The sequence below is a fragment of the Mastigoproctus giganteus genome, chromosome 12 (assembly GCF_048544385.1).
Source record: "Mastigoproctus giganteus isolate SK-2022 chromosome 12, ASM4854438v1, whole genome shotgun sequence".
Taxonomy (NCBI): domain Eukaryota; kingdom Metazoa; phylum Arthropoda; class Arachnida; order Uropygi; family Thelyphonidae; genus Mastigoproctus; species Mastigoproctus giganteus.
Window position 1 is genome coordinate 168813205 of NC_143586.1, and position 14435 is coordinate 168827639.

The window sequence follows — 14435 nt, forward strand, 5'->3', positions numbered from 1 at the left end:
AAGTTTTTCTAATAAACAGTCTTCTGCAATTTTGTTATCACTAAATTCATGCTTCCTGGCATCACTTGCATAGTTTCTTCATGACCACTCCTCAGCTAAATATCAGTGGATATTGCTATATGATCCAAACAAAAAGGAAATAAAGAACCGACTAAACCTAAATTGCATTGTATGCTCTGGCATTGCTCTCTGTAGGTTAAATTAGCAATAACAAATGAAATGGAAATTAAATATTGATCCACCCAATATACAGATCAAAAAGAAAAAAATATAATTCAATTATAATCAAATAATTAAAGAAACCAAATGACAGAATATATTAAAAGATAATGAAAAATATATAAAAAAACATTCAAACAAGAAGAAACAGTCAAATATGGGGGGGAGAAAACAAAAGAAAATGCAGTAGATCATATTACAAAAAGAATTTTAATGTAGACGAACATGGTTATGTACTGAGTTAATTTCAAAACTACCAGCCCTTTGTCCTGAGTTACTTTTGAAAAATGATAACTCCTCTGAAAAATTTGAAAGTGTCTGCAATCCTGCCCAGACATGATAGGAGGGAGTACTGATGAGAGCCTTGTCAATCAGTTTGGCCCTGGAGAGACTGTGCAAGACTCATGCAGTAGGATTTTTCTCAGCATTTTCTGAGATTTATTAACAGTAGACACTGCTTCTACAGGGATGGGATACACTTAAATAGAAGGGGTGCAAGAGTGTTTACTGATGCTATTGAGGCAGTATTAGTGTGTCAGAAAATTCCTAGCTTGGGGGTTTCAGAGACTAAAAGGTTAACAGTAGCTGCAGGCAGCGGCATGAGTAATTACAAACCTGTTAGCAATGCAGGATCATCTAGACAAACTGCAGTTATAGTTCAGACACAGCATGAGTTTCTTAAGGGGAAGTCTTGGCTGACAAATTTGATTGGATACTAAGATGTGGTTACAAAGGAACTGGATGCAAAAAATAATTTTGATATCATATTCCTGGATTTCAAGAAAGGTTTTGATACCGTTGCACATACAAAACTACTGTACAAATTAGAGCAGTATGGTATTAAGGGCAAGTTACTATAATGGATAAAAGGGTGGTTGAGTGGGAGAAGACAGCGAGTGGTAATCAATGGATGTTACTCTTCATGGGCTAATGTTATTAGTGGAGTCCCCACAGGGTTTAGTGTTGGGCCTGCTGTTCAGTATATTCATCAGTGATATTGATTAAGGTATATCAGGCTTAACGTCCAAGTATGCAGATGATACAAATTTTGGCAGGGTTGATAATGACAGTAATGGCAATGTGCTGCTGCAACAGGATCTAGGAAAGATGGGCTGAGAAGTGGCAACTGAAGTGTAACATTGACAAATGCAAAGTAGTGCAAATAGAAGTAACCCCAGAAAAACGTACCAACTGTGTGGTACTTAGGGTGGTAGAAAATGAAAAATATCTGGACGTAATTGTGCAGTCAGATAAGAAGGTTTCTGAGCAGTGCAGACATGCTGCCAGAGAAGGTCATGGGGTATTGTCAATGATACACAGGAATTTTGTACTGTGTGGAGGCCTCATTTTAGGAAGGATGTAGAGTTGCTAGAGTGAGTACAGAGAAGGGCAACAAGATTAGTGAGGGAAACAAAGGGGTACTCTTACCAAGAAAGGTGCAAGTCTGCAAATTGCAGTATCTGGAGACTAGGCACCTGCAAGTTGATCTGATTGAGGTGTATTTTTTTTTTTTTTTTATGTGAACCCCAAACACGAGAGGTATTAGAACCTATAGTACTTAGTACCGTGCTTGGGTTGGAGACTGAGAAGACGAAAGAAGATATTTGTTGACATTGGACTTGAACTTCTGTAGATTGTAATTTTCAGGAAATACGTATGAAGGAAGGTTGTTCCAGAAAACGGCAGTTGAATGAATAAATGAGGAAGATGAAAAGTTGGTTCTGTGGGTTTGAAGTTGGACAGTAAATGGATGTTGGCTGGTGGCGGCACGTGTTCGGACTGTTTTGAAAGAGAGAGCGGGAATTATAGAAGCTAATTCAGAAGAACAGTGCCCATGGAAGTATCTGTAGAAGAGGCATACAGCAGAAACAGTGTGTCTATGAGACAGCGAGTGGAGAGACTCTGTTAGAGATGAATCATTAATTAACCTAACTTCCCTCTTCTGAATGGAATCAAGAAGCCTGAGAGAGGTTTTGGGGGCACCACCCCAGATGTGGGAACAATATTCCATGGCAGGGCGGATTTGCGATTTATACAGAGTGAGCAGCTGTTTGGAAGAAAAGTAACGCCGAGAGCGAAAGAGAAAACCAAGTTTTTTAGATGAAGAGGAAGCAATATTTGTAATGTGCTTGTGCCAAGAGAGATTAGAAGTCAGGGTAATCCCCAAAAGAGAGATATCCTTTTGCCTAGAAATTGGAGTGTCACTAAAGATAAGCATAGGAGCAGAAGAATCCTTTTTGCGAGATATAAGACAAGACTGAGTTTTAGAAGGGTTGAAATCAACTAAGTTGTCTTTGCCCCATTGGAGAATTACCTGAAGATCGGCATTTAAGGAATTGGTAGCAGATTTTCGAGAAGTTAAAGCTGATTGAGCAGGACAAGGTTTCTCAAAATGGAAAGTTGAATGCAATGTGCTATCATCGGCAAAACTATGGATAGGATTTCCAGTCAATGGAAGAAGGTCATTGATATATAAGAGGAAAAGAGTGGGGGAAAGAACTGAACCTTGGGGGACACCGGCATTAGTGGATAAGTTAGAAGACAGAGAGCCATCAACCATCACCCTCAGTGAGCGATCAGAGAGAAAACTGGATAACCAATTACTAAAAACAGTTGGCAAACCATAAGATGGAAGCTTGTTTAGAAGACCTTTATTCCAAACACGATCAAAAGCCTTTGAGATGTCAAGAGCAACTACTTGTGTTTCACCGAACCTTTCCATTGAATTAGTCCATAAATGGGTAACATAAGCCAGAATATCACCAGTGGATCGATACTGACGGAATCCATACTGGTGATCGTTGATCAGACGGGAGGTTTCTAGGTAGTTTAAGAGTTGGCGGTTAATTGATTTCTCCATTACTTTAGAAAGAGTAGAAGTAATTGCAATGGGACGATAATTGGATGGGAGGGATTTGTCACCCTTTTTAGGAACTGGCTGGATATGAGCAAATTTCCAAGCAGAAGGAAAAACACCTTTAGAATAAGAAAGTGAAAAAAGGCGGCAAAGAATAGGAGTAAGTTCAGGAGCACAGGTTTTGAGAACAAGTGGAGAAATACCATCAGGACCTGGAGCTTTCTTAGCATCGAGATTCATCAAAATCCTTCTGATATCCTTTTGACGGAAGACCACAGGAGGCATTGAATGGAGTGTGTTGGGAATGGTGGGAGGAGTTTTACCAAGATCATTAATACATGAGCTAGAAGAAAAATGGGATGCTAGTAGGTCAGCTTTATCCTTGGCTGAAGTGACAACAGAACCATCTGGTTTGGACAGAGGTGGGAGCAGAAATGTGCAAAAGTTGCGGCCAATAGTTTTGGCAAGAGACCAGAATGCTCGGCTACCATTAGGGCAAGAAGCAAGTTTTCTACTCTTAGCCTGTTCAAACTCTAGTTTGGACTGATTAATAACTGCTTTACAATTGTTGCGAGCTTTGGTGTAGGCAGAAAATGAAACTGAAGAATTAGAAACAAGCCAATTACGATATGCAACATTCTTCTCTTGGACAGCCTTAGCACATTTATTGGAAAACCAAGGTTTAGATAAAGGACGAGATTTTAAAGTGGAGTGTGGGATAAAGGATTCCATTCCTGCAAGAATAATTTCACTGACACGATCTGAGCAAACGTTGACATCAGAACTTTTGAAACAGTAATCCGACCAAGGAAAAGAAGAAAAGAAGTCTCACAGGTCATCCCATTTTGCATTCTTGTAATGCCAAACAACACGAGGTTGGGAATAGCCATGAGATAAAGGTTCCATTGGAGAAGAGACAATCACCAAGTTGTGATCTGAAGTGCCTAAAGGAGCTCTCACTTCGACCGTGTACTTAGAAGGGTTGTTTGTGAGAAAAAGATCAAGCGTATTGGCTGTATGATTAGGATTGTCCGGTATTCTTGTAGGTAAATGAACAATCTGTGCTAGGTCATTAGTAATTGCAAAAGCCTCAGCATCTCGACCTGCTGGGTCGGTGTGACTAGAAAATTGAAGCCAGCTGGGGTTGTGAACATTAAAATCACCAAGGAAAATTACCTCACTGTTAGGAGAGTTGGACTGAAGAAAGTCAAGTTGCAACGAGAGGAAGTCAAAGAGCTCCAAGTGATTAGTCGAGTTGGGAGAATGGTAGAGACAACAGATGAATTTGACACAATGAGTTAGAGATTTTAAGCCAGAGAAGATCAAAGAGAGGAGGTTCCAAATTACCAAGTCTGACAGGGAATATCAGAATGGACATATGCACAAGTACCACCTTTGAGGCGAAAGGAATCATACATTGAATAATTTGGGTATCTGAGATGAGCAGTAATTGAATCAACCGATAACTGAGATTCTGTCAGAAAAAGTAGATGAGGTTTGGCAGACTGCAAGTGGAAATGGACATCGTTGAGATTAGAATTGAGACCACGTATATTTGTGAAATGAATTAGGAAGTCCTTGGAAAGTTTAGACCTTTTCACAGATAAGCTTGCTCTATTAGTTTGACAATTCACGGTGTATTCAATGGTAAGAAAAAGTGGGTGGGACATGCTGTATGAAGTAATGAAATTTTTGGATATGGCGTACATGTGGTAAGAATATACCCAGATCCTTGACATAACGTGGCCTCGACAATGCTCCCTGCATACACACTACTCGGACTCCCTCCAGTCACTATCTGGCAGAGTAGAGGTAGCAAGATTATACACTAGCTGATCCGGAAGCCTCCTAGAGAGTTACCAATAGGTCTGGTCCGGTGTACTAACTAGCGGCCGGCCTGTGAAAACCGTTTTAGAGCTGTACCCTCGAAATGTAAGGAATATTGGATCTCGCCACGACGTTCATCATAACCTCAAAAGTCATTAATCATACTGCATGATGGAAGAGATTGTGAAGGGTTGATCGGAACTTAGCTCTGGAGACTAAACATGGGTTCCATCACTTCAAGCCTCCAATAAGCAAAGTGGTGGTATTTCACCGGTTGATGAGAGTCATCTTCCAACTAATACTGCCTGGTAACATAGAGGGGCGGCGTTCCTCCATGTGGTGTGGGTGCCACACCTCGACCCCTGCTTACGTTGGTTCACACCTGGGTGGTCACCCACCATGTACTTGTGCATGGGGGTTATACCCAGGATTACTAACAGTCCCACCATCGTGAAGGTGCAAGAAGGTATAAGGCCTTGAATGAATTGAGCCGGCTCATTTCTGATGGGATTCTTCTGCTTGCTCAGAATACAAACCTGGGGGACATAAATTTAAATTCAGGAAAGACAGTTGTAGAATAGATGTGCAGAAATTTGTCTTTACCCAGCAGGTAGTTGATTGTGGAACAAACTTCCATCTGTCATTATGGAAGTTGATAGCTTAAATAAATTCAAGGAGGAACTGGACAAACTTTCAGAGGGAATAGATGTGTGAATTTTTTTTTTTTTTTTTTTTTTTTTTTGACTGATTGTACATAAGCTCATATGCTTGCTTTCTTGCATCACAAGCCTCTGCTACTACTTCTAACTTTTAGATGTGTGACAACAAGCTAATTGGTCTATAATTTTCAATTTCTGATTTATCTCCTTTTTATGCAGCAAAACTATGATTGCATTATTCCACTCCTTAGGCTTCACATTTTGTGAAGAGCCTTGCCAGTTTCTCTGTCATGTCTCTTCCATCTAATTTTAACAACTCTCCAGTAACTTCATCTTCGCCTTGGGCCCTTTGATTCTTCATTTTCTTCAATGCATTTTCTACCTCATCGGGAAGGATATTGGGTATATGTTGTTAATTTGCGATCCATCTTCCTCATTATGCTGGCATCATTCCCTTGCTGCTTATATAATACTTTATAGTAGTCTTCTGCTATTTGAATTATGCCTTCTCTGCTGTTTATAAGCACACCATCAGTATTCTTCAGATTCAGTATGATTTGTCTTTCTGTAGAGAGAGAGAGATAATCTTTAATGCCCTTCATGGCCAAAAAGCCAGGGGTTTACATTACTGCTCATGACTGCTGATTTGAGTCCTTTGTTTTCCCTTAATGCTTGTTACTTTCCTTGTGTTAAATCTTTTAATATTTTTCTGAGTCTTTCTAATGGCTTTGCATAACTCAGTATACTCAATTTTGGCCTTGTCAGTGTTTATCTAGCTCTTCATTTGTCATCTACATTTTATCATGACAAGTGCTTCTTGACTAATTTTTTCTTCTTTGGATTTCTTTATACTTATAGGTTCCTTGGGCTTTATCACTTTCAGAATTTATCATTTATCATTTGTTGTATTCCTTCGATATCTTCATCCTGAAAGATCTGTAGATGCTCTAACTTTTTCCTAAGTTCCAGTACATACTGCCTTTTCTCCTCTCAAAGACCTTCATATTATTTACTTGAGTCAGTTTTTTCCTTTTTTTTTTTCTTATATCTATATCAAGTGTGCATCTCACCATTCTGTGCTCACGTCCAACATTTACTTTGTTCAGTACAATAACAATGTCACAATATATCTTCTGTTAGTGAGGATGAAATCAATTTAATTAGTTGTTAATCATTTGGGCTTTTCCATGTCCACTTTCTGCTCACCCTTTTCTTGTAAAAAGTGTTCATTACTGACATTTCTTGAGATTCTGAAAATACCACAAGTCTTCCGCCTCTTTCATTTTTTTCACCAATCCCAAAATTTTCTATAGTTTCCCTTTCTGTGCTGTTTTCTCTTAGTATTGAAGTCCCCATAATAATGGTGTAATGAGCTTTCTGTTCGTCTAGAAGTCTCTCAATTTCGGTGTACATTTCTTCAATCATTTCATCATCATTGCTTGATTTTGATGCATATATCATTATAACCTTTAGTTTGTACCTCTGGGAAATCCTGAGTAGTATTCTTGACATGCTGATATACTTTTGAATTCCAAAATGTTGTTTTTAAAATTTTTATGAACCAGAAAGCCAACTCCACCTTCACTCTTTTCACTGGTGTATAGCAGATTTCCCCTTGATAAACTTTTAAGTGATTAATATCTTATTGCAGTAGAATACCCCAATTGTTGTCATTAGCTATCCTGGCAATCTTTATTGTCTGAAAACTGAGACATTAAACCTGGTACCTTCACCAATATCATTAATAAACACAGAAAACAACAGTGGGTCCAGCAGTGAACCCTGTGGAACTGCACTAAAAACATTAGTCCATTAAGAGCTGTGCCATTGATAACTACTCTGTCTTCTCCCATTCAACAATCCCTTTATCCATAGTAGTAAGTTGCTGTTAATCTCACACTGCTCTAGTTTGTACAGCATTCTTTTCTGTGTAACAGTATCAAAAGCTTTTCTGAAATCCAAGTATACATTGTCAAAATTATTTTTTGACATTATATACTTGGATATGCAGTTCTTTTGTTACTGCACCCTAGTATCCAATTAGGTTGGTCAGACAAGATTGCCATTTAACAAATTCATGCTGTGACTACACTATAACTGCATTCCTATCTAGATGATCCTGCATTACTTTTTTAACCAGGAACTCCATTGCTTTCTTGGGAATAGAAATTAATCTAACAGGTCTGTAATTACTTGTATCATCCTTTGATCCTCTGTGAATTGGGATACATTCACATATCTCCGTTTCACAGGGACCTCAACTATATACAAGGATGCTTTCATAATTATGTTTAAAAGTTTTCTTACCTCCTGTATGATGTAGAAAAAAAAAACCTATTTAGTCTGTTAGCAATCTCAATAAGATCATCAACAGTTAAACCATGCACATCTAATGGACCAATGTGATTCATCTCCCACCCTTCTAATCTTTAAATGAGTAAAGAAATCTGCTACTTTTCATTGTATTCTTTGCCAAACTTCTCAAAATCTGCTTAAACTTGCCTAACCTCATTTGTGGCTTGATTGCAGACTAGTTTATATCTACTGTTCTGTATGCATGTTAATCCCATGCGTGTTTATTCTCTGCCATGAATCTCATATGTTCATCTGACATCTAGTTAGGTCTAAGCCTTGAACTCTGTTTGTTGGTATAAAAATCCTAGCAGCTTCTACAATTACTTTCCTGAATACTTCCTATTTAGGATTTGCTGTTGGAAACATCAACAGTTAGTCTCGCTGCATAGAATTTAAAAGTTGCCTGTGATCACTTTAGTTATCCTTACAAAAGTCCTTCCCTTTGCTTTTGACAGTAGTTACTTCTTTAAGTAAATACCACATCAGTACAGGCTGATCACTACCACCCTGTGGGATTTTATCTACAGATGCTTAATATATGAAAATTTACTGCTTATAATCAGATCAGGTGAATTCCTTTCTTTCATTGCCTTTCTGACATTTTGATATAGAAAATAGTCCACTAAATACACAAACAAAACTCTTGTAATTGTGAGTGACAAACCAACAAGTTCTGGTCATTACCTGCTAAGTTAAAATCCCCCCCATTATAAGTCTTTCTGATTTAATGGCCCACTCTATTTGTCTGTAGATTTTCATTTTACCTACTCGTTAGGTGAAATGAAAATCTACAGACATACACACTCCTACTGTTTTTGTTTTCCCACTGCTTACGTCACACGAATCAACATTGTGCTTGCCACCCAATGCCAAATGGATGCACTACTTTAGGTTTTATATGCTTCTTAACTAAAAGCATAACCTAAGAGCTGTTATGGATATGTTATAATGCATAACAGCCTTAATTGCCTTGTATTTTCATTGACTGTATTCCATTAATTGTTTATAATTATTTACTGCTTTTACTAAGATTATATTATTTCCAGTTTTATAAGGATACATTAGATATGCCATTAGAAGAAAGCAGCCAAGAAAAAGAGAAGCAAGAAGAAGTGAATGCTGCAGATGAAGAGATGAAAGAACTGGAATCCCAAGACAATGTAGAAAATGAAGAAAAATCTCTTGAAATTCTAAAGGAGCTAGAGGATGCTCATAAAGATGTTAGTATTTCACCAGAAAAAAACAATGTAGAACAAGACAAAGAAACTGATACAAATGCAGAGGCTGAAGATATTACTGAGGATGGAGATGAAAATGGTAATTGATTTTACAGTTTTAGTTAATTCCAGTTTGAAAATACATTTGTGGCATAGGAAGTTATTAAAAGTTATGAGCTCTTACTATTCAAGAAAATTCAAGTTTATTGATTCATTGATTAGCGATAAAGAAAATGTTAAAAAAATTTTCTATGTTCGTAAGCATAAATTTATTTTTACTTTGCTAACCCTTCTGATTTTCACTCATCATTTAATTTTGTTAATTGGTAAGGTAATGAAGTGTAAATTTGTGCTTTATATCTTTACTTTTCACTTATTTGAATCACCATTTAATAGAATTAAAATTCAGTTTGCAAATGTGATCACAATGAACACCTGTTCATTGTAATTACAAATATTTATGTGAGGCATTACATATGTAATGCCGCACATTGGAAAATACCAGAGAATGTGGGAAAATACTGAGTGGTTTACATAATGATAAGAGAGAAAGGTATAGGAACAGTGGAAAAATCACATGCCATTTGGGCCCTCATATTAATATCAATCATGATATAGTAATTATTAGTGCATAAATAAAGTTTAAAGAAACTGAGAGGGCAAAGAAACATAGTAAATTGTATAATGATATTTTGCAAGGAATATCAAACAGGAGTTGAATGGCAAGGTCAAAAGTTATGATGCTGCTAAAGAGTATGGTTATTGAGGTTAGCGAGAAAGAAATGCAATATATAGGAAAGAAACTAAAGTTAAAAATCATGGGTAGTAATGGAAAATAAAGCAAAATACATGAAATAAAATGGAAGAATATGAACAGTGGAGAGAAAGAAGAAAATAAAGAAAAAATAATAAGTGGAGAGTCTGAAAAAAAAAATTAAATGTTTTAATAACAACAAAGACAGAACGAAATTGAGGACAGAGATGGAGAATTATTAAAAGAATAGCATGCTGTGCTCAATAGATGGACTGAATGTATGGAGAATTTATATGTGATAGGTGGAAGAGAGGGTAAGGTTAAGATTGGGAATGAATATATGGTTAATTAAGTTGAAATAGAAAAAATCATAATTGAAACAGAAGCTAGAGCTACATTAAAGAAAAGCAGTTGGAATCAATAGGATACCAAAGAAACACTCGAAGCAGTAGAAAATGTAGGGATAAGGGAACAAAAAAAAATGTAGACAGATATAAGTTCAAAAGGCAAACTTTTGAGGATTTTGACTTCTCCTAATGAGTTTTTTTTCCATCCAGTGACTGGTACAAGTGTGGGGTGTTTGTTATGTCTGGTTACTATTATTGTTCAAAGAACTCTCTGACTCTTTGACAGGTGTTCAGTATTGCAGCTTTCTGTAGTTCCGTGTAAGTGTTGCCTGGGAGGCCTACTGCTGCTAGGCTGTTATTGAGAATCTTTGGAATCACCAGTGGTTGACACTGTGATTGGGATGTTCATTACTTGTTCCATATGCCACATTTCTTTGACTTCCTGTCTTAGGTCTGTGTCCTGATCTTTTTCCACGTACATTTTCTGGAGGTTGTGGGTGTTGGGCACTTCTATGTCAATCAGGTTGGTAGGTAGCTATTTCATTCTTGTTGATGAGGATTGTCTAGTTTGTTGTGCAGGATCATCTTGTCTCTTATTATGGTCGCAGTATAGTATGCGAGGAGGAGTCTCTAGCAGAGGCTTATGATGCAAGAAAGCAAACTTATACAGCATCAGCCAAAAAAAAACCAAAAACCTTCCCATTTCATCCATCCATTCACTCCAAAAGTTTGTCTAGTTCTGCCTTGAATTTATTCAAAGCTGTCAACTTCCAAGACATATGGTAGCATTACTGTACATGCAAGTATACATGCACATGTTCTTGCCCTTAGTTACCCTAATAATGCCCATGTATTTATTTGTTTCATGCTGATCCACAGCAGGGCCTGAAGTCCCAGACACCTTGCTTTCCATGCTGCTGCATATACAATAGTAGCAGTGCAAGAATCACTTTCACCCCTGCCTGCAGCTATTGTTAATCTATTAGTGTATGTATCCCCCTAAGCTAGCAGTTTTCCAACCCGCCCATTACTGCCTTGATAGCATCAGCAAATATTCTTGCACCCTTTAAATTTCAAGTGTATTCCATTCCTGTAAAAGCAGTCTCTCCTGTTAACAAGCACAGACCACACTGAGAGAAAACTACCCCATTAGCCTTGCACGTTCTCTCTAGTACTGAATTATTTGACAAGGCCCTCAACATTTCCTCCCTCCAATCTTGTCCGGGCAAATTTGCAGACACTTTCAAATTCAGTTCTAATGCAACTTTTTTTTTTTTTTTTTTTTTTTTTGCCAATACTGCTGTGTACTTGTTAAGTAACTCCTCAGCTCCTCTACACTTAATGTTATTTATTGTGCCAACATATACAACGATATCACCTTTTGTTCCCTTAAAAGATGATATATGCTCTACAATGTCATCTAATTTTGCCTCCTTGCAAACATACCTGGTCCTATTCCACTTATCCTTGCACAATATATTTCCTGTTTTCCTAACAATAGCATTACCAACAGTAACAACCTCCAGTGGGAATCATTAGACAGTATCATTAGAAACATTAAGGCATGCAGCATTTATCCAACCATTCATTTTCTTCTAATTTCACATTGCTCTAGATTACATAGCAATGATTCATGTAGGATTGTATCAAAAGCTTTACTCAAATATAAGTGAATAATTTCAAAATTATTCCTTTCATCCAGTCATCACCTTACATCAGAATCATTATGAATATTGTAAACAGTAAGGGAGCAAGCACTTAACGTTGTGGAATAGTTATTAATAGCAGTTCTCTGTCTCCTACCACTTAATCATCCCTTTATCCATTAATTTATGCATAATTATTTTTGCAAATTAGAGCAGTGGGCATAATGGCAATATTATTTTTGAGTCATCAAAACCTTTACTGAGATCCTAATAAATAATGTGAAAGTTGTTCCTTGCATCCATTATTTCATAGCCTCATAGCTAATTAGATTGGTTAGATGTGACCTTCCCTTAACAAAACACTTCTCAAATATTTTCCTTCAAATATAGCTGGCTGCCATCGGTTCCTGTTGCTGTAGTAACATTAGTGCACGACTAATGTTACTACAGCAACATTAGTGCACGACTTCACTGGTAGTCCATTGTAATAAAATCATTCTCCTCCCATTTAGTGTTAACTGTGCCACTTGTATCCTCAACTTTAAAACTTCCTCACATGTAAATATGGATAAAAAATTTATTCAACTTATTGGTAACTGATTCAGGATTGTCAGTAATTAATGCAGACACTATTCAAGTCAAACACTATTCAATTCCTTACTACTGCTCTTTTTTTACTTTTCATAATCTGCCTTGCATGGATTCGGGCTGCCCTGATAATTTTTAATTATCCCATGCATATATCTTCTGTGCCACTGAAGTATTCAATTCTTTTCACATCCATTTTGGCCTGTTCTACCTCGAACAGTACATTTATTGTATAAGAAGTGTGGTAGTATCTCTAATAATTTCCTTAAACATTTCCCATTTTAATTACTATCTTAAATATCTAAGACCATAATAATCTTACTTGTGAAAACAAAAGATTTTTCCTTTGGCAACAGTTATTTCTTTAACTAAATCCCACATTAATACACAGTGATCACTGTGTTTTAATGTGGCATCTAGTTGCCAGCAGTTACTTTAGTTGAAAACGATTATTTTTACTGACTGCTGAATCCTTGTGGTAACCAAATAAAGAATATTTCTTTCCCTTGCAGCATGTTCAACATATTGGTATAGGAGGCAGGCATCTAGCAATTCAAGAAATGTCTTGCTACTAGTTGAGTACCAATCCGCAAGTACCAGTCAGTCTCTGGCAAATTAAAGTCCTTAATAATAAGAGTCTGATTTCTTGATCCTCTCTGTTTTTTGCTAAAGATGGTTATTATACTCATCACAGTCATTTGGTTTTTTTTTTTTTTTTTTTTAAACTTTTCCCAGTGCTTCTGACATGGCAGGTTGATTCAATATAGTCATCTATCGGATTAGGAATGCCTGTGCTTGTCAATTCAATGAATACTTCCCCCCCCCACCCATCTTGTCAATTACTTCCGTACATATTGTATTTAAGATATTCAAAATCCTCATCTCATATATCAGAATGATACCCTGCTGCTAATCATTTTATATATATATATACAGTAATACCCCGAAGTTACGCGATAGGTGGGTCCGACGAAAATCGCGTAAGTCGAATTCGCGTAAGTCGGGGTACAACTTTGCATATAAATACATATAAATTTTACTGAATTGGGACCAAGGACTAACAAAAACACTAGTTTAGAAGAAAAATATTAATAAAATTGCAGTTCTTTATACATATTAATACAAAATATGTATTAAAAAAACAAATGACTTACGTTAAAAAGTTATTTCGATGTCGATGGCTTCATAAAATCTAACAAATTCGTCTGATGACATAGCGCCTTCTTTTTTTCACGCAGAATTTCTTCGTAGCAAGCTAATAATTTTTTTCTTCCTTGCTTTGTAGCTATAACGCGTTCTTCGTTGGAGTCTATGTTTTTTAAAATTTTTAAGCCCTTTACAATTGAGCCCTTTTCAATTTTCAAACTGTCAAGTTTGCAATTGTCATGTGCTTTTTGCCGTTGCTTCATTTAGGCCTGTAGCACGTGCAATATCACATGGTCTTTCATTTCGCTCAAAGCGTTTCACAATTTCATATTTTTTCTCTATCGACAGAGGTGGACTGGCCATAAGCCTTACCGGGGAAACCCCGGTGGGCCAGTGTGATTTTGGCCATAAACATAGTATGAGGCCACTATAAATTTTCCCGGGTAAGAATTTTTGACCCAGTCCGCCTCTGTTTATCGATAATTGCTTTTCTTTTTCTCTCTTTCTCTGAATCTGCAGTGTCTTCACCAGGACGCTTCCTTTTCACACCTTTTAATTAAGTATTTTACTCATTTTTAGGGAATAAAGCACAATTACAAAACGAGGAGGCACGCTGGATACGCATAAACAAAGCTGCGCGCATGTAGCAACTGAATAAACAACACCATAAAGGCAGAGATACATTATTAACACCTCACATTTCTAGGGGTTACTACCATAAAACAATAAAAATCCAGTTGCGTTTCTGCTAGTGAAATCTGTTATAAACTGGTAGTAAACTCGATCTAATTGCATACCGATAGCTGGAATTGTGTTGGTT

At 37.0% G+C, this 14435-nt stretch overlaps 1 protein-coding gene across 7 annotated transcripts in view; it reads left to right on the forward strand.

The window, feature by feature from the left end:
* The window catches only part of LOC150077582 (serine/threonine-protein phosphatase 1 regulatory subunit 10-like), a 540490-nt gene that overhangs the window by 465006 nt on the left and 61049 nt on the right, over positions 1-14435 (forward strand). For all 7 annotated transcript variants that reach the window (XM_090385982.1, XM_090385983.1, XM_090385989.1 and 4 more), the window contains one exon: positions 8964-9234. In XM_090385982.1, the coding sequence (XP_090242108.1) occupies positions 8964-9234 (271 nt within the window). The remainder of the gene's footprint in view (positions 1-8963; positions 9235-14435) is intronic.